Here is a 20,888-nt window from a genome sequence, read left to right on the forward strand (position 1 = left end):
TAGTTAAAATTAACACAAAAAACGTTGTCCCCAATCTCACCCATTAATTTGTAAAAATGTCACACATCATTTCCAGCATTGGCATGTTTATTTTGTGATATATATGAAATGTTTTAAATAAAAAAATGGTATTTTGTGATAACTTTGTCTAATTGGTTTGTATGTCAGTAGTACTTATGTAGGATAAAAATAAAATTAATCATATATTAAAATTATGAAATCTAATTTATATTTAGTACAAATAAAAATAATTACAGTAGCGTACTGATTAGCTTCGTTTTTACAGTAATGCACTGTATTACACAATTACAGTACCATGTACTGTAAAACTGAAATATGGTTTGGTACTGTAACTCTTAATTACAGTAACTTACTGGCAACAGTGTTGCCAGTAAGTTACTGTAAAAAACCCTTGAAAAGTCTAACAGTATATATATATATATATATATATATATATATATATATATATATATATATATATAACGAGCTTGAAGACAATAGAAAGCATTCTCTAAACATTTATTATTATCTGACAGCACGCACACACACACACATAGACTAAATTCAGACACTTTACAACAGGATTTGTTTTTACAAACTGGTTTGTAAACATTACATAAATTTGTACAGATTTAAATTTGGCACAGCCAACTCTGCACCTTCAGTGTATACGGCTACATACAGTATCCTGAGACATTATCAAAATAAAGACAAACACAAACATAAGCAGATCCATTTTGAGTCGGAAAAATGAAGTTATTAAAAATAAAAACAGTCTGCCCATAAAAGCTGATGCAATGGCCACACATAAACATTTACAAAACATCTTCAACTCCCTCATATTTAACTAAATACTCAAATATTAATATATAATATAATCTGACTGTTTATGAAAAAAAAAACTTATAAGAAGCTTAAAACTGCCATGATTCACTTTTGAAATGATTTAACAACCAATATAAAATTATCCAAGCAATTTGCAAGTCTTCAGTCTAATTTAGTTGGTTTTTACTCCAGAGGAACTCCTCTTTTACAGACGGAGAGAGCGTCAGAGTGCAGGAGAAATGTGGAAGAGTCCGTGTCTCGATCACTGTGTCTGTGAAACAGCAGAATCAGGCGCTGACAGATTCTCCACTTCATGAGTCTCTCTGCTGGTGTGTTCTGTGTTTAAAACAAGACATTGTTATTTGGCAACTACACATCTGAACTGTGAAGATGTCAAACCTTGCAGATCAGTTTATATCACACATAATTATTGTATTACCCTGAGTTGACAACTGTGTGTTCCTTCGATTGTGTGTAAATCTGTATTAGAAAAGACAATTACAGATATAACATTGATATACACAGTTGAATGTACTGTATATACATACATAGGCCCATGAGAGCTGTATTGAATACAAATCTGAACTTACTTATTTGTAACAACCTTCCCTGTGTGACAGGAGACATTAAAGAGAGAATTTTTTTTTAAATGTTAATAATAATTATTAAGGGAAAATCAGAATCACAGCAAGTAAATCAGCCTCTGTAAGGATTATGTGAATGTTTGTCTCATTTTACCAGCATTGAACCTCCTTCATTTCAATAACTGTTTGCATCTGTTACAAATCAGCATTATAGACATTGTAAAATAAACCAGTGACCCACCAGCCCTGTTCACTGTCATATTAGGCTACACTCTTAAAAATACAGGTTATTTGATGTTTCAGTGAAGAAACTTTAACATCCATGGAATCTTTCCATTGTATTAAAGGTTCTTAATAGTGGAAAAGGTTTCTTTAGATTATAAAAATATATATATATATATATATATATATATATATATATATATATATATATATATATATATATATATATATATAAACTCACAAAGGCCTATAGAGCTGGTAAGTCCCGCCCCTTTCGCTAACCCCACTGGACCTCTAGGTTGAAAAATCGTCAATGCAAGTAAATGTTAGAAAATAATTATTTTCTGGTCCTGTTTGAATTGTGCCATGAATGTGAACATATGTTGTCTGTGAATTTTTTATATAATTTTTCGTGTGAAGAATGCTACAATTTAGCGGGTAGAAGTTTGATACGGTTAGACTTTGTGTGAGAGCACTTTGTGGACTACAACCTAGTTTTTACATCAGACGGGAATCTGAAGAAAGAACAGCCCATTTGGTTTGAATGGTGACATTTGGGTACAAAACACACAGGCATCTCGATCTGTCTCCATAGATTATCGCAGAATTAGCACCATGATTTGACAAGTGGAGGGAAAATGTGTTATGGGGTGACGTCAGTCGACGTAGTCTTTCTCATTATGTCTTTTCCACAACTGCTAGCCAAAGAATCATACAATATACTGTCAAACTCGTAACATGGAAAATTATATAAAGAATTCACAGACAACATATGTTCACATTCATGGCACAATTCAAACGGGACCAGAAAATAATTATTTTCTCACATTCACTTGCATTGATGATTTTTCAACCTAGAGGTCCACTTGGGGTTTTATGGATGGGCGGGACTTACCAGCTCTATTTACACCACTTCATGCATTTTCACTGACTGGAAAGCTATCCGATTTGTTAAAACGGTTCCATTTACACTTGGCCAGGCACTCTTAAGTCAAGGATATAATGCACTTGATTCTGCAACGAACAGTTTGGAGTTATGAGCCATTACGTAGGCTACATTTGATAGCTGTAACGCCACTATTAGACCAATCGGGTGACGTTGTAGACGCTGTGAGAACTCCCATCCCTTAAAGTTTTAAAGTTTCTGCCTGATCACTTTTAGGGGAGAATGCTGATCTTTGGAAATTTTAGCAATTGCAATTTAGTTTCAGTGCTACGCACTTGATCCCCTAATGACAATTAAAAAATTTAAAAGATACTTACAGTAAGCATGCATTAGTAAAATGAGCCAATACAAGGCAAAAACACATTCGGAGGGGAAGACAATGACTCTCAGATCCTTGAAGACGCGCTCACCATTTCCTAAGAATTAAAATGATAGAATAATATTAAAGAGAAAGGAAGATGCACAGGACATTTGAAAGCAAAACAGTAAAGCACATTTTAGTAGTTGTATAATGTAACCCTGCTGTGTTCGGTTCTTTTTCAGCATGTTTTTTATTGTGTGTGTAAATATATAAAACTGTGATGTTAAAAGATTTCTATAATGTAATATAATATTTTAGATATGTACTTACGTGCTTTCAGGATCAGTTCTGCTGTCAGTGTAACAGAGCTCAACAAAACAAGACCAACTGCTCCAAACATGTACATGATTTCATTACAGAGAGGCACTATAAACACACACACACACACACACACACACACACACACACACACACACACACACACACACACACACACACACACACACACACACACACACACACACACACACACACACACACACACACACACACACACACACACACACACACACACACACACACACAACAAAACAAAACAAAACAAAACAAACAATTAAACTGATATATATATACAATCAACTTCACTGGATTTATTAGGATTATTTAATTTTTAATTAGGTTTCATATTAAGATTCAGCAGTGAGTAATTACATGTATTTGATCCTTGTTGGCTCGTCTCAGTCTGTTGTTGTTGTCGTCTCTGGATTTCTGAATGTTCTGCCTCTGTTAAAACAAAACTGAAATCTGATTCAAAAGCCAAAAGGATGCGAAGAGATTATGGATTTATCCTGGGATCATAATATCTATTCTAGTAAAAACAAAATGCAGACAACAACATGTTTTTATTGACTAATTTACTGAAAGGCCTACAAATCAATCAACCAATCAATCAATCAATCAATCAATCAATCAATCAATCAAAAGGTCGGGAGAGAATTGTATCCAGTGTTGGGCAGTTACTGATTATTCAGTATGAATAATGTTTTCATATTCCAAAAATTAAGCACTTGAAAATACATTTAAATGTTAAAATACTCATAATCAGAATACACAATAAATGATTCATTATTGATTGATTATCCCTAATTATTTTTTTATATTTTTTATAGTTTGTTGCTTTTATGTTCAAGAAATACTCAGAACATGAGCAAATGGCAACTGGATTTATAGAAATCATTTCACTTTTAAGGAAAAGTGTGCAAAAAAAAAAAAAAAAAAAAATGCTGTTGATAACTGAATAGAATATATTTGCAGCCTTATATGCTAAACTGTTTTACGTGTTTTTTTTTTTCACATTTCAGTTTTTCTACATTCAGTGCCCCATAATGAAATGTGTAATTATTTAGCAAATTTATTAAAAATAACCAAAACTGAAGTGTCACATTGGCATTAGTATTCAGCGCTGAGGTGAAGCACATTCGGCAGTGAGTGATTACAGTGCATTAATTTGCATATATAAGACATAAACATCACAGAAAGGTAACTTCTACTTCTTAGAGCCATATTTTATGTTGTTTTATAATTACAGTGTGGGGTAATAAAGGACACTGTATGTCAGTGATGTGTAATACCTGTCACACGGTTTTCATACACCACTATCATCTTCAGAACTTCAATAAATACAATGACGCAGGTCCATCCCAAATACTCTGTAGATTTAATAAAGCACTTCTGATCAGCACATCTCTTACAAAACAATTATTTTAGTGTATTATAAATGTAAACCTTACAAAAAATATTTGTCCTTGCATAAAAGCAGACAAATTTGTGACTTACCACAGCAAATCTACTTAAAAATATTAGAAAGTGTTTATTTTTCTAGATGAAAATTTAAAATTACTAAAAATAAAATAAAGTAGCATACCTTTCTCTCTTTCCAATATGGTTAGATGAATATAAATCACAAGGAAGATATATAGGAGCGGTATTGTTATCATCCAGAATGATGTTATCCATCTTCGGTGGAGAACTGTGAAAACATGATCTTCTGAAATCATAAACTTTTACAGGTCACATAAATCTGATACAAATCTGAGAAAAATCAGAAAACAAATTTGACACTATATTTATGTTCTGTGTGAATTATCAATTCATCTGTGTGTTTCTTTGTTTGTTTTTTAACCTCGTAATCATAATAAAAAAAATTCATAATGGTCACCTTCAGGGCCGGATTCAGCCAGCCCCACTAGGGGGTGCAGGTAGAATATCAGGGGGGGCAAGTCATTTTTGGGGTGTCAAATCCCCCCAAACCCCTAAAATGCATAGAAATCTATACTAACTATACTATCATCATATCAGTTCATCTATTCATATATCTATCTTAGGGCTAGGCGATAAAACGATAACGATATCTATCGCGAAATAACATTTTCTCGATAGAAATATGAGACTATTGCATAGAACTCATTTGTCCAATTTTTTTAAAATAGACATAAGAATAGCCAATCAGAATTTAGTAGCGCTGTGCCGAACCAATCATTGTGGGAACAGAGCCATGTTCCCAGACTTCCCACTGTTACCTACAGCACTTGTGAATTAGCAAGCGGTACACATGTGGATGTCTGGGCTGCAGGAGCCGACCGGGCAGCGGAGAACATTAATGTTCCGTCTGATGAAAAATTTACCGAGAACTCCAGCGTTATACCATAAGAGGGAAAAAAACAAAGAGATTTAAACATTAAAATAAAATAAGCCTTCACACACAGAATATAACCTAGCAGTCAAAAATCCCCACACACACACACCTGATTCTGGTCTGATTCTAAACAAAATAATTAACATCTGGCTTGACACTGCTAATAGCTTAGCATTTCATTTAGTTTATGTTGTCTTTGAAAGCTGCTCTAATTTGCACCAAGGATTTAAACAAAAATGTATCTATATTCTGTTTGATTTTTTGTTTTAAAAAAAAAAATTATTCTGATAATTTGTTGTTAGTTCCTAGCTAATTCATTTCATATTGACAATATTGTCTTTTGAAACTTGAAAACCTTCACTTTTTGTTTAGTTTGTAATATGTGTAACTTTTTTTTTAGTTATCTGAAAAAGTTGTGCTGTGTTTAGCAACCAGAAATTGGCGCATACTCGACTCGTCACTCGGTGCAAATTACAAGAGAAAGCGACAGAGAGATATGGAGGGAATGAGAACACGCTTACAGAAAGAGTAACCAAATAATTTCAGTGACTGACGGCGAAGGAAACTCAAAACAGGGGCTGAGCTCAGCTGACGACAGTGTGTCTGCGTGCTCCGCTCTGCAGTGACTGACTGAGACGTGAAGCTCAGCAGGTTCACCACAAGCCGGTGAAGCGACTGGCCACGCGGTTACATGAAACAATACTTGACCAGGACACATGGCAAACATGAGGGCTTAAATACACACAAGACTAATGACTGAACAAGACACACCTATGCACAATGAAACCATGAACTAATGACAACATGGAACATGATCACATGAGGGCCAGAGAATGACATGAGGGCTAAGAGTATGTTAAGTTTGTAGAACCCAAGTGCAGTTTATTCACACAAAACAAGATCAACATAAAACAAAGGCATGGAAAATGAACATGAACATTAACATGATGCTTACCAAAAGTGGTTACATGAAACACATCTACCAATCAGTAGCTACTTTGAATGAGGGATAGAGAGCAGAGAGCGCTCACTCTGACCATTTCTCTTGAAATATTTTTTAAATTTGGGATCTTTGCATGCCATCACGTTTGGGGGGGCAGTCACGGCATTTGGGGGGGCATTGCCCCTCCTTGCCCATGCCTATATCCGGCCCTGGTCACCTTATGTTCTGCTAGTTTTCATTCGTCACGTGTTCCTTCTCATTTGCCGCCACTCATCAGTTACCATGGACACTAACAGTAATCATCACAGCTGTTCGTCATCGTCACCATGTATTTTAGTTCCTCCTTGTTCACTCTTCAGTTATCTGCTATTGTTTGTGTTAGCACGCTGTTTCATATGTTGGCTGTTTATTCTAAGTATTATATTAAATGTTATTGTATGATCGATCGTTGATCGCGTTACAATAACTTCATCTTCTCATGATAGGATTCACTTGATGTCTAGGCCAATCATTCAGTTAAGCCACTCACTATCAGATGTGTCTCCATTCAGTTACACACCGCTCACTTTTCACAATATCAACAACCAATGGATAAAATCAAGACCCTCAATTGTTGTATTTTTTTTATATATAAAATGTCACAAAACAGTAGTGTCAGTAGCAACTCCTATTTCATGCTGAATCATGTAAATCATGATTTAGCAAATAAATTAAGCATATCTTTTTTATATAAGCAGCGCATTTCTATTCATACAGTATCAAAATCACAAATTCACAAATACAGGAATATAATTATGGGATTTACTCTTTCCACATCTATACAAATACAACAATGATAAGAGTGTGTTTCAGCATGTACTTACATTTGAATTTTGCTTGGAGACGAGGCAAAACTAGCATGAAGAGCAACAGTAGTGGTGGAACAAATGCCACAATTGCAAATCCTAAAATAAGAGAATACGTCTATTATTTTCCCATTAAAAAAGAAAAGTCAATAATATGTAGCTAAAATACATAGGATTGCTCAGAATATCTTAAACATAAATGTTAAATCCCTGAAATAGGAGTTTTCTTCTGCACCTCTTAATGACTTCATTCAGTTTTCACATTAATGTCAGCATGTTCTTCTACAAGCTGTTCTATGTCGAGCTGAAATTGTCTGAATTATAATCAACTGGATTTTTACACAGACAAACAGGTGGAATTAAACAGGTGGAATTTAAAACTACATGTTGTATATCATTGTAATGAATTATGAAGGAATCAGTATGCAGGTGTTACCTAGAGAGGGAAGTCCAAATGAGAAGATCAACTGGAACAATTGAAACAAAGACAAGGAAAAAATCCCCCCCAAAAAAACTAAAAAGAGAGAAAATTAAGCATGAATGGAAGAATGAATTATATGATTCCAACTTGGACTGTACTGCACCTGCTCTCTCTCTCTCTCTCTCTTGTTCTGCTTGGTTGTTCATTTTGTAATTTTTAAACTTTCATTTGTGAAAGCTTTCCCAACCACAGTAATCTCAGTCGTACAGCAGTGAGGAACACTGAGGTCAGATGATTGATCAGGCTAAATGTCTGTAAGGCTGAAAGTCTCATCACAGTTCATCTGACAAATCTTAATCTACAACAGCTTTGAATGCTTTTAGAACTGAATGTTTTGGTCAAACACTGACAGGAGCCGCTCCAGTGGAAAAACCTTGAGATGACACACGGCACGTATTACTGAGTCATACAGACAGACAACTATTTGTCCAGTATAATTCTGGTCACACAGTACATTTTCCAAATTGCTTTTCCTTTGCAGGGTCGCAGTAATACTGGAGCCTATAGCATCTCGTGCCATAGGGAGGATGGATTGATGGCCAGTCCATAACAGAGTGAACACACACACACTCCTTCACACCTACGACCTACAGACAGATTAGTCTCCAGTTCACCTACCCTGCGTGTCTTTGGATTGTTGGGGAAACCGGAGGATCTGGGAAAACATGCAAACTCCACACAGAAAGGCCTCCTGGCTTTTTTTAATCAAAACCCTTTTTGATTAAAACATGTGGAGAGATAAATTACATATTCATTTAACGTTACAGTAAAAGTTAAATGCAACTTTCTGCTTGGAAATGATCCTGATAGCAATGCTTGCCTACATTCCCAGCTAACAGACTTTTTCTATAAGAACGTTCTCCAAATATTCAGTGTTGGTTCTGGGAACATAAAAAATGTCCAGTTTTCTTGGCGTTAGAGGAACGTGTTTTAAAAGGTATAATGTTCCTCAAACGTTCTTTCAACTTAATTTTGATTTAAAATTCAACATTATAGGAATTTGATTTCTAACATTCCAAGAACATACAAATATCCAGTTTCCTTAATGTTACTAGAATGTTATTTAAAGGTTAGTGTGATGTTCCTGAAACATTCTTTCAATCATCTTTCGAAAGAGTAATAAGAACACAAACAACAACTTTATTCAGACACAGCCTTAGATAAACTGAAGATAAAAGACATTAACTCTCTGAAGATCTGATTAAACAACTCCACAAACAGCATTACCAGCTTCACTTATTACTAACCAGACTGACTTTATTTCTGTCACATCTGAAGATCTTATTGAGAATTAACAGAGGTTTAGATGTTGATGTCTTATTGGAAATGTTTCATTTGAGGTCACCATCATGGAGCTCTTGACTCTTAACTTTCTTTAAGTTTGTGCTTTATCAGCATTTACAGGTGTTTATGGAGAACATTTCTGCATTGATAAGCAGATCAAAGTTTGTTTAAATAACAGACAAATGACTGCAAAAAAAAGAATGAAGAATGTCACCATTGTTGTGTTTCATATACTGATTTCTTATGTCTGAGTGTGTAAATATCACAGAACATGTTTTAAACAGAAAGTTAACAATGACAGTGTCATGTATATTTATATACACACACACACACAAATATATATACTCACAGAAATCAACATTTAGCATCTGAAACAATAATGATAATACAAATGATCTTTTACATGTTTGTTAAATTTCATATTTATCAATAACGCTTTAATTTTTTAAGTCATCAATTACAGAAAAAAAAACAGTCTTTGTCTGATATTTAAACAGACATGTTAATCTGCTTTAATCAATGCTGATAAAGCACAAACCTAATGAAAGTCAAGGGTCAAGAGACCAACTAAAGCACACACTGATCTCCACGATGGTGACATCAAACGAAACATTTCCAATAAGACAACATCTAAATCTCTGTTAATTCTCAATAAGATCTTCTGTAGACGTGTGACAGAAATAAAGTCAGTCTGGTTAGTAATAAGTGAAGCTGGTAATGCTGTTTGTGGAGTTGTTTAATCAGATCTTCAGAGAGTTAATGTCTTTTATCTTCAGTTTATCTAAGGCTGTGTCTGAATAAAGTTGTAGTTTGTGTTCTTATTACTCTTTCAAAAGATGATTGAAAGAATGTTTCAGGAACATCACACTAACCTTTAAATAACATTCTAGTAACATTCAGGAAACATTTTTATGTTCTTGGAATGTTAGAAATCAACATTCCTAGAATGTGGAATTTTAAATCAAAATTAAGTTGAAAGAACGTTTGAGGAACATTATACCTTTTAAAACATGTTCCTCTAACGTCAAGAAAACTGGACATTTTCCACGTTCCCAGAACCAACACTGAATATGGAGAACGTTCTTATAACAAAATTCTGTTAGCTGGGTTTATGTCAATAATTTGTTACAGAGATCATTTATGTTGTTTGAGTAGTAGAGGGTCAAGAATCATACAGATTTTAAATTCTGGATAATTTTTTTCTTCCGTTATGTTTTTGTTCTTTATCAACACTCAGAAACACACAGTCTATATTAAACTATATTTTTAACTATGTAAAATGCTGTATTGAGAGCAAACTAATTTTCTAGAGCTAATAGTATTTTGCAACTTTAAAAACTCATAGTGAGTAAAACAATAAGAATGTGTTCACCTAGAGTTTGCACGAGTAAGGAATCCCCTCTTGGTCGCTCTTCACTGGATAGCCTAAAGTCAACTAAAATACAAACATTAACACACAGTTAGGCCTAAAAAGTGGAAAACTTGGCTCTTATTTATTTGATTTTCATTATTGGTAATTGTAGAATAAAAAAATATATGTATATGAACAAAACCATTGGTAATAAACGTATTAACCTAATAAATCTGTGCTTATATACTTAGCCTGTCGGTTTAACAAAGTACGGAATCAAATCACGCAGGAACTCTTACCTAAACTCAGGGCGAGACAATACAGCACAACAACTCCAAAGCACAGTCCAGAAGCTACACGAGGTCTGATGCTTGTATCATGTGCACTCTTTCTCCAGCCATATGTAAAAAGAACTAGAAATAGATAGAAATTAAAATGTCACACAAGATAAATGATGTCCTGAGCAAGAACAGAACATATCTAAAGATGTGGTGAACTGAACAGTGTTTCTCAAACTTAGGCCATACTGACTTAATCTGTACCAAGTGAAAGTGAAGTTCACCTCATGTACATCATGATATTTTAGAAAGGGCTACAGTACATGCAGTAAAGTATAAACTATAAAAAGGTGTAATTTTATTATTTTGTAATAAACAATATTTCAAACATTCCACATTTAAATGTTTCTACTATCTGACAAATTTCACTGTAATAGATGTTCTGAGAAATCACACGTGTCTTTGTAAACAGCAAAAAACTGAAGTAATCCTGGGATACTAGACACTGTCTTTTAATCATTTTGAGTTTCAGGTTTGGACGACGGGATTTTAGAAAAGAGAGGGAGGGGTGAGATTTAATGGCTGAATTCTGGCCAAGTCTAATGAAGTTAAAGCAAAACAGGTAATATTTCATAAAGCACTTTTAATGTAAGAATAATGAGCATGACCTCTGATGTGAAACATTAGGATTTACTCACCTGAATAAACAACGACTGTGAAAACAGTCAATTCATGTGTTATTCTGAAAAACCTGATCCATGTTTTAATGTTGCCTGTAGACAGAAAGAGTTGAACAAATCAAATCAGGTCATTATATAATATTATTGCATATCCGTTCCATTGCGTGTAGGCTACTGTACATTTAAGCAGTTGCAGCCAGTGAGGTGGCCGGATAGGTATAGGGTTTTTAAGCAGGCACCTGAAGGGAGGCCCAACCCACATAGCAACATTGTGTCGGCCCAGATCCGGCCCACATCTGGCACACATGGAAAGATGATCTGGCCCACATGCAGCGTGGAATTACGGCACTTGGGTGGCCCACTCCTGTTTGCCAGATCTGGGCCACAAGCAGGCCATAGCAATGCCACATCTCAGCCAAGAGCAAAGAAATAAACAAGAACTGGAGGATTAAACAACTCCACAAACAGCATTACCAGCTTCACTTATTACCAACCAGACTGACTTTATTTCTGTCAGACGTCTACAAAAGTTTTTTATTGAGAATTAACAGAGGTTTAACTATAATGTGTTTCATTTAAAGTCACCATTACAGTGAATAGTGTTTCCATTAGTTGGGCTCTTAACTCTTATTATATCTATTGTCTTCTTTGGCTGCTGTGACAGTGTGTTTGTCAAACACATTTGCAGCAGCAAAGAAAGCTAAAGTGAATTGAGATCAGGTGATGATGGTTACCTATTGATGGTTTTATAATCATCATGAAATAACCTGTTTCACTGAAATAATTTGAATCTCACAAATGTGTTGTACCATTAATACATTCTCATCACAAACCCTGTGTTACTGCAGCATGAGGTCCAGCAATATTATAACAATCAGTTAGAAGACTTTAACAAACATGTTCTGTTGTTCTCACCATAACAAACAGACACAGTTGCCTGAGAAAAACTAATGTTAAAAAGTCAAGAGCCTGACTAAAGCACACACTGATCGCCAAAATGGTAACAACTCTGTTAATTCTTAATAAGAACTTCTGTAGATGTCTGACATAAATAAAGTCAGTCTGGTTAGTAATAAGTGAAGCTGGTAATGCTGTTTGTGGAGTTGTTTAATCAGATCTTGAGAGATGCAATGTATTTTATCTTCAGTTGATTTCATCCAAGGCTGTGGCTGGAAGTAGTTCTTGTGTTTCTCTTTCCTTCAGTGATTCTGCTTGTTAACAGCAGGTGTTCATCATTAATGCGCAATCATTATTCAATCACTTAATTATCTCATTACCTCCAACACTGATTAAGTGTTACATTAAACAGCCAGTACTGTGCACACTAAGCAGTGTTCATTTCATCTGGGCAAACCCATGTGGGGCCTACATGGAAACTGGGTGCAAAACTGTCTGGGTCCCAGTTAGATAGCCCAGGTCAAACCCATTTGGGCCCCACATGGCTGTGCTGGCTGGGAGGTTTAGTTGATCGCTGTTCCTCTTGTGTTTGTTTTGTTTGATTTTTTTTCCCCCAGCTAGCCATACCTGCATGTGTGCGCTGTATGCCTCCAGCGCAATGGTTTATGGATGTTGTGAATCGTACTGGCTAGCAGGGAGTTGCTTCTTTTTATTTGTTTGTATATCACTTCCCAGCCTCATCCAGCCAATGTTTGTACTCCTATATTGATGCTTTAAAACACATGAACTATTTATTTGCATGAGACTTAAGTTTGCAGTGGAATATACTTTTGGTTTGGAGGATATTTGAATCTGTTATACTTTTATGTAATATGATTTTGGGGTTATTTGTGTAATTTACTTTTTGCTTTATTTTGAATTGTTCTGTGTGACAAAGTTGGGATTGTATTGGGGTTTATAGAGGGTTGGCTGGTTATTAATATCATTTGAGGGGGAATGAGTTTTTGTTCTACAATGTATTTTCTTTGATTATTGTTATATTGGTTTATTTGTCAATAAATATAATAATTTTTTTCTGTGAGTAGGCTTGTAGTTAGTTTTTTAAATCTCCCTTGCTTGAAGGAACAGTTACACAGTGTTGGGAAGGACAAAGTGTATTTTTCACCAAACACTACAAATTTCTTGACACATTCTGTTCAAAAGGCTTTTTGGATAATTGACCAATCACATCCTGCAACGTCAACAAAGATCACGTGCCAAGGATCTGAGCAGAATGCAGTGAACGCGAGATGTTGCGAGAGAAATCCACTTCATCGCTCGTTTTGTTGGCAGCATCTTGAGATAACTGATGTAATACAGTGTGCAGGAATACAAAGTGTATTTTGTCAGTTCTTGCTCTTTAATTTGCAGATTGTTTAATGCCGCGATCCAGATGCATCCAGCGCCATTGCGCCATATGAATGTGTATTCCCTGCATTATCTAATTCTGCAGTCTTGTTTTTCTTTCTTTAATGTTCATTATAGTTACTGTAATTTATGAGAGTAATATACCAAGGTTGAGTGTTATTTCACGATTAAAGAGTTATTATTAAATGTGTTTTGATCAATGGGCTAATGGCGCCGTCTTGTGGGCAAACATAGAAAGGCTGTTCTATTTATTTGCCTGGTTACCTGTATTACAGGATCTAAATTGTTGTTCATATCTGTTAAGGTTGTTGTTTTATCATACTTGTAAAATGTTCAAGTAAATGTATAATTAATGTAGTTTTATATCTGTATTTTGTTCCTGAACCACACCTGTACAATCTGAATTATCATCATAAACTCATTTAAAGGGATTATGGAGTCATTTGATGTCATTACACAGTTTTCTGACCGACTGTCTGCAGGGGTTTGAATCAATCCGAATTAGCACACAGTTAAAACTCAATTACACATTCAACATATGCCAAGAATACAGTTAGAAAATAATCTAAAGGGGGAAAAATGAGGCTGAGTTTTTGGTTTTAAATAATTTCATACTTCTGAATTTGAAAATGTTATGTATTTAACCACAATAAAATGTATCAATAACAATATTGTCATGCTATGTTTTTTTTTTGTTGCCATCAATTTGTATTTAGTGATCCCCTTCACAAAAATAATAATAATAAAAACTTTAAATTCTAACATACCTTGGAGATTCTTTAAATAAGACAAAGCCCAAATCAATATAAAAGGTCTCAGAATATACAGAGCAGAGCAAGTGGCGGTCTCATGGAGAAATCCTGGAACAGAATATTAATTGATGGGTATTAAACAAAATCGATCAAATAAAACAATATAGGTCCAATCACAATTTTTTTTTTGTAATTTTGTACAAAATTACAAAAAAAGACTAATAAAATCTGCCACATGCTTTATAGTGCTATATTTAAACTCCTAAACTCACCTTCAGTGAGACCCCAGAGGATGAAGGCGAAGGACATACAGACATTTGGAAAAAAGACCAGAGAAAGCTGAAGATTCCAGATTGTTCTGCAGTTGACTGGAGAGAAGATGCAGAATAATCAGTTAAACGAGCGAAACACTGTGACAGTTAATCCCAAGATTAATGCAGTTAATTAATACAGTTTTATTAATACAAGATTAATACAATTAATAATAATTAAGATTAAGATGAATATTAATACAAAATTAGTAGTTAATCACAATATAAGTCCTTCCAAACACACCTGTGTTTTTTGATCTGCAGTAGATCAGACAGCAGAGCAGAAGTACAGCTCCAAATCCAGCAACAGAACAGAAAAACAACACAGTTATGTGCCAAGAAGAGAAACCTGTGAAACACAGACATCCGTCATAACATTTACAACTGCACTCACTGTAAAACCCAACAAGTTAAGCTAACTCATTTCATTTGCGGACACTGATTATCTCAATTCAATTGAGTTTATAAAAAACAATAGTTATGAGTACTCTGAACTTATTTTAATCGAGTGCACTAACACAAGGATATTTCTTAATGCACAATTAAACTTTACACTGGATTCAAATACTTTATATAAAACTTCACTATATTGAGTAAAAAAAGTGCAATTTCAAACTTTAAAAGAACTCAGAGCACTTGCAGTTACTGCTAGCTCACAATATCACACACAAAGTCAAATCAAATCAAATCCAATAAGTTAAGCTAACTCATTACATTTGAGGAGGTACATTACACCTGTAAGATCCATTGTTGTGACAATCACATTAAAAAAATTCGATGGTATCAAACTGACTCACACAGACATCAAGAATCAGCAAATGAATCTCAACAATGATGGCCATTCAAAATTGATTCATGCCACAATGCATGCTGGGAGCCACGGATAAGTTTTGTATTATGCTAGTACCCAGAATGCATTACAGCATGAATCCTTCTTTAATGCGCACCATTGTTGAGATTCATATGCTGATTCTTGATGTCTGTGTGAGTCTTAATAATCCTATAGATGAAAATGTTTTGTGCACACACTGTTAGGAAAATCCTTCATATTATCTGATGGCCACAACATTTATGCTGTAGAATCACGATGTTGCCGATTTTATCAGAGATTAGACTGAATGAGATCTGTGAATCAGGTCACTAAATGATGATTGTCATCATCAATACTTAACCTTAAACACCTGATCATATTTTGTCTTGACTTTTGTGCTTTAACAGAAGTGCTTTATAAACACACGGTTACAGCAGACAGAGAAAATCCAATTATCATTCTGGGATCTAGAAATGTTCTGTAACTCATTCAGTTTGAGTTCTGTTTCAGTCATTGTGTCCACATAACATTCAGTAATATTTGAGAGCAGAACTCTTTTTTATTTAGTAAATATAACTGTTAGGTTTTACAGTATAATGACACTTTTATGGCATTGCGATCTCATGCTAATTTTGCTTTTAAATTAAATCTGACCCCAAGTGTACAAAAATGTAGATACTTTTCGCTCCAAGTGTCAATATAGCTAAAATACCATATTGTTTACAATAGCCTTTGAAGAAGGTCGGCTAGTGTTAACAGACTGCATTATTTATTTGCCATGTTTTTTCGACTCACCCAGTTGCTCCAGTACCACAGTTGTATTGGCTGAAAGTACTCCAGCAAACACTTGACACATGTAAACTCCTTTGTCCTCAGTTCTGACACTCTTCAGTCTGAGAGAGAAGTTTCCTTTGGGGATTTCATCAGTGAAGAACTCAACTCTGTCTGTGTATCGCTCATTTGATGAATCTGGAAAAGCCTTACTGTTTTCATAGAGCAGAACCAGAATATCTTCATCTCCAACGGTTTTCTTCCATGAAACTTCTTCAATGTGTTCAGGTTTGATGTGAGAGTCTACAGAGCAGTTCAGAGTGACGTCCTCACCCACATATGCAGATGTGGAGCGACTCGATCCTGATACCAGCAGACGCTCTGAAAGAATAATGGTTTAAATATAAAATACATAAAATGCCATTTGATTGAAATTTTCACCACAATTTAGTGTCTCTCACTCACCAACATCTTTTATTTGAACCACAGTCTCATTAGAATCCTGCTGACTGTAAACTTTACATGTGTAATTTCCCTCATCTTCAGCTCTCAGATTGTCCAGACGGAGGGAGAAGTTTCCATGTTGAATCTGATCAGTAAAGAAATGAGCTCTATCATGATAATCCTGCTGCTGGACCTCTGCTCGACTCTCACCATCTTGATACAGATGAACCAGAGTCTCTGAGTCTGTTCTTCTCCATTCCACCTCCAGATCCTTCACTGGTAAAGGTTCATCAACATAACAAGGCAAAACCACTGAAGATCCCAGAGGAGCAACCAGAGGATCAGGTGGACCGTGCACAGTGAAGCCTATAGAGAAATAATAGAGAAACTGATGGCTTTAATAAACGAGAAAGAAAAACTCAAAGGCTATTTTCGCTTATCAACGTAAAGTGATCATAGGCTACGTACCATCAGCGAATACCAGGAGTATTGCTATAACAATAAACATAATGTACATATAGTTTACACATAAAAAAGAGCTATAATAAAATCATAATTTTAGCATGACCAAGAGTTTTTGTCCGCAGTCTTTCACACGACTCGAGGTCGCGTTCGCTTTCAGCTTACTTTCGCTTTCTTAAATTATGCGCGCGTCAGATTCTAATCCAAAGACAAGCGTCACTTTCGGTTGGATCTGTAGCGGTTTCTGTTGATATACTTGAACAATAACAACTACACACAAAAAGAAACGGTGTGAATGAATGCGTGTTTAACGGTCCGTGTAGGTGTAGGCCTATCATCTGATCATTTCATTTACTAATGGAATAACGAGAAATGAAAAGACGGATCGTTTATTTGTTATTTCGTTTAGTTTAATAAACGTAAAATTAGATTTCGGCTCGATTTCTCAATTTTCGTTTGTGTTTTACAAATCAGTTTATGGCTTTGATATTTCGTTCGCACATGTGGGCGGCGCTGAAACGCCCCTTTCATCTACGTTTTGATAGTTTGTTTTTTAGTTTGAACCACAAAACAAAATAACGAGAAACCACCTTTTTTTCGTTTGTCGTTTCAAACCAAAAACAAAGAAACGAAAAAAAAAAAAAAAAAAAAGCCTTTTTGGTTTCTGAATCCAAAAACGAAAACCGACGTCTAAACCAAATTCACACAACGGTCCGATTTTGGTTTTTTGAAATTCCTTTTTTCATTTCTCCGTTTGAAGGCGTTTATATACTGTCTATGTTTGAAGGTCTACATTAAAAGAAAGACCGGTTGGCCAAGTGACCCGGAAGTAATAGTAAATATAGCCTATAAAAATAAAAGCCAAGCTTTTAGAACGGTCATAATATGCAGCACTAACGTTATACCGGAGTAACGTTAGAAAAAAAAGAAAAAAAATCAATCAATAAATAGACTTATATAAACCTGGACCGAAAGAAATATGTTAGCAACAGTAGTTTATTACAGTGATTTAATATCGTGCCTATCCACGTACACACCAGTCACGTTTAATGAGCGCATTGTTTGGTTCAATACAGTTGGTAAAATAGGTTAACCTAAGAACTTATTGTGTGTGCAGAGTTGTTACTTTTAGCGCTATATTATATAATTAAATTAATATTTAATGTGGTTTCCACCGTAATGGACCAAACCGTTCCCCCTTTCTACCAGCAGGTGGCAGTATTTAAATGACTGACTGTATTGTGTCTTTGGTAACTGTTTTAAATCAAGATTATACAGATGAATTTATTGTTGTTCATCTCATTTGGTTTTTGATTTTGATTTTATTTGCAACCTAGTTATCATCATCATCATTCACCCCCAGCCCAGAGTTAAACCTGCATGCCCTTCTGTTTTAACCTGATTCTAACACTGCTATCAGCTTCTTAGCAGCTCAGACAACACACTCACATCAGAAATGTCCTAGACCATCTGGCCAAAAGAATGATTTACCAGTGTGCTATATACTGTGTGAATCTTTCTTCTCACATTCCAGTGTGTATAACATACAGCACTCCCATTGTGTCATGCAAGTGAAGAGAATCCATACAAGTCGTAAACATTTATTCAACATATATAACACATACATGCTTTCAAAGGCATTGCATGTACAATCTATGGCTGCAGAACATTTACTGTGAAGCCCTAAGGTAGCCCTATGGTAAACCTAACTGTTCTGCCAGTGAACATAATAGACAAAAAATTGAACAATTTATTAATTTATTATTTGCATAAAATAACATAACAGATGAACATAACTCAACTTAACAGGCCCCCCAACAACCACCCTCCTAAAATAAAAATGAACTACACCAACAATCCCCTAACTTCTTATGGTGTCCTTCAAAACAGTAACAACCTCCCCCATCCCTGTAAGTTCAAAAAAAAAATCATTTTGGGCAGTGCAGCGAGTTGGTTGTCCACTGCTCCACACAGACCCGGCACCCACCGAGGCTGTGGCAGCACGGTGCCACCACTGGGTTTTCCATCACATCTGCAGGATTCAGAATATTTTTTAACAACTATTTCAACGGTTGTCTCAAGCAATTTTCATCTGTGTCATTTCACTTGTTAGTGTTACAGTGTGTTAATAGTTATGTATTCCCATTGACTGCAATAATTAACTTTTAATACAAATTGTAGTCATAGTAATGTTATCTGTCTAAACATTCCCTTGTATCCCCCTATATATCTCTTGTGTCGTATATGACCAGCCTAAATGAATGTAAATAAGAGCATTACATTTTTTTGATGATTTGTAATTAAACATAAATAATTCCAGTTGTACTTACAGGGTCCAAACAATGTCAAAATCAGCAGAGAAAAAGCAAATATGCTTTCAGAGGAGAAGACGACGACTCTCAGATCTCCAACCGCACGCTCACCATTAACTGAAGATGAAATTTAAATATTAGATTATAATCATTAGTAATGTTTAAATTAATCTTTGATATGTTTTAATACTAACAGCATGAGACACTGCATCATAGTAAAATGTTGTTATTCACTCACCTGTTTTCAGTATCAGTTCAGTCATCAGTGTAACAGAGTTCACTAAAACAACAGCAACTGATCCAAACACATACAACATCTTTTTAAAGGTGAGGGTCAGATCTTTAAAACAGATAAGAAAGAAAAAGTTTTTTATATTAAAATAGATTCTAATATTAAAATAGATTGTTAATTTGCTTTAGGTCATAAAACTGTTTCATTACCCACTAAAGCAAGTGTCAAAATCAAGTAATGAATCAGTGACTGGTTGCAACCCATTCATGGACAAAATGGTTGATTAACCATCAGAATCAGAATCCATCTTAATCTATTCCCAATTTTATTGTCATTCCTCTTTTTGTGAATCTGGAGGAACAATTTCATTCTTTTTCGAGTGTTTTGACACCAGTGACAGAAATGACTAAAAAACAGAAAAGGTTGATCACACACACACACACACACGCACACGCACACGCACACGCACACGCACACACACACACACACACACACACACACACACACACACACACACACACACACACACACACACACACACACACACACACACACACACACACACACACACAGTGAAAGTGAGACAATGTTAAATGTAATGAATAAAAGTGAAAGACTGGCACCAGAACAAAATTACAATCACAAGAATGAGCAAAACACTGGTATTGGTATTTTTGGCAATATCAGCAGAAATGCTGTGAATCAGAGTGCATTATGGGTATAAGAGAGTGAATCATACAGCAAAAGAAACTGTTCACTCAGAATCTGTTGTATTGTGCATTGCTCTATTGTTTTCAGCATCTGCAGTCAGAGTCTACGGATCAGAGAGAGACGCCAATGACAGTGCACTGACACCAAAGATCCGTCATAATGAAAATCACTTTTACACCCGTAGCGCACTGTACTTCACGAGAGCTGAACTAATCATCTTCAAACCTGAGATCAGGAGGGAAAACAATTCACACAGATAATTGCAGTAGTATAAAACTGTACCCGATATTTCATTCCATTTAATGCATATTGCAATCATCCACAGCACTTGCAGAAATACAGA

The 20,888-nt window shown here is 35.2% G+C and overlaps 1 protein-coding gene and 1 long non-coding RNA gene across 8 annotated transcripts in view; both read right to left on the reverse strand.

The window, feature by feature from the left end:
• Nucleotides 1–505: 505 nt before the first annotated feature.
• Nucleotides 506–20,888, reverse strand: part of LOC309506898 (uncharacterized protein) — a 136,402-nt gene continuing 116,019 nt past the window's right edge. The window contains exons 1-19 of one of the 7 annotated variants that reach the window (XM_082180905.1): nt 17,297–18,015; nt 16,850–17,194; nt 16,409–16,765; nt 15,047–15,151; nt 14,764–14,859; nt 14,507–14,599; nt 11,454–11,528; nt 10,777–10,890; nt 10,499–10,561; nt 7,798–7,875; nt 7,380–7,460; nt 4,803–4,907; nt 4,510–4,587; nt 3,590–3,661; nt 3,209–3,304; nt 2,895–2,993; nt 1,416–1,434; nt 1,265–1,305; nt 506–1,161 (exon numbers count right to left, since the gene is read on the reverse strand). In XM_082180905.1, the coding sequence (XP_082037031.1) occupies nt 1,088–1,161; nt 1,265–1,305; nt 1,416–1,434; nt 2,895–2,993; nt 3,209–3,304; nt 3,590–3,661; nt 4,510–4,587; nt 4,803–4,907; nt 7,380–7,460; nt 7,798–7,875; nt 10,499–10,561; nt 10,777–10,890; nt 11,454–11,528; nt 14,507–14,599; nt 14,764–14,859; nt 15,047–15,151; nt 16,409–16,765; nt 16,850–17,194; nt 17,297–17,345 (2,040 nt within the window). In that variant the 5' untranslated portion in view covers nt 17,346–18,015 and the 3' untranslated portion in view covers nt 506–1,087. The other 6 variants (XM_082180906.1, XM_082180909.1, XM_082180911.1 and 3 more) reach the window with 6 other exon arrangements.
• LOC309474582 lies at nt 19,109–19,944 on the reverse strand. Its single transcript, XR_014197389.1, has 3 exons — nt 19,841–19,944; nt 19,621–19,719; nt 19,109–19,322 (listed from the first exon to the last, which is right to left on the reverse strand). It is a non-coding gene; the product is annotated as an uncharacterized lncRNA (long non-coding RNA).

This window comes from Leuciscus leuciscus (assembly GCF_965113295.1).
Source record: "Leuciscus leuciscus genome assembly, chromosome: 1".
In the NCBI taxonomy this organism is placed as follows: Eukaryota; Metazoa; Chordata; class Actinopteri; order Cypriniformes; family Leuciscidae; genus Leuciscus; species Leuciscus leuciscus.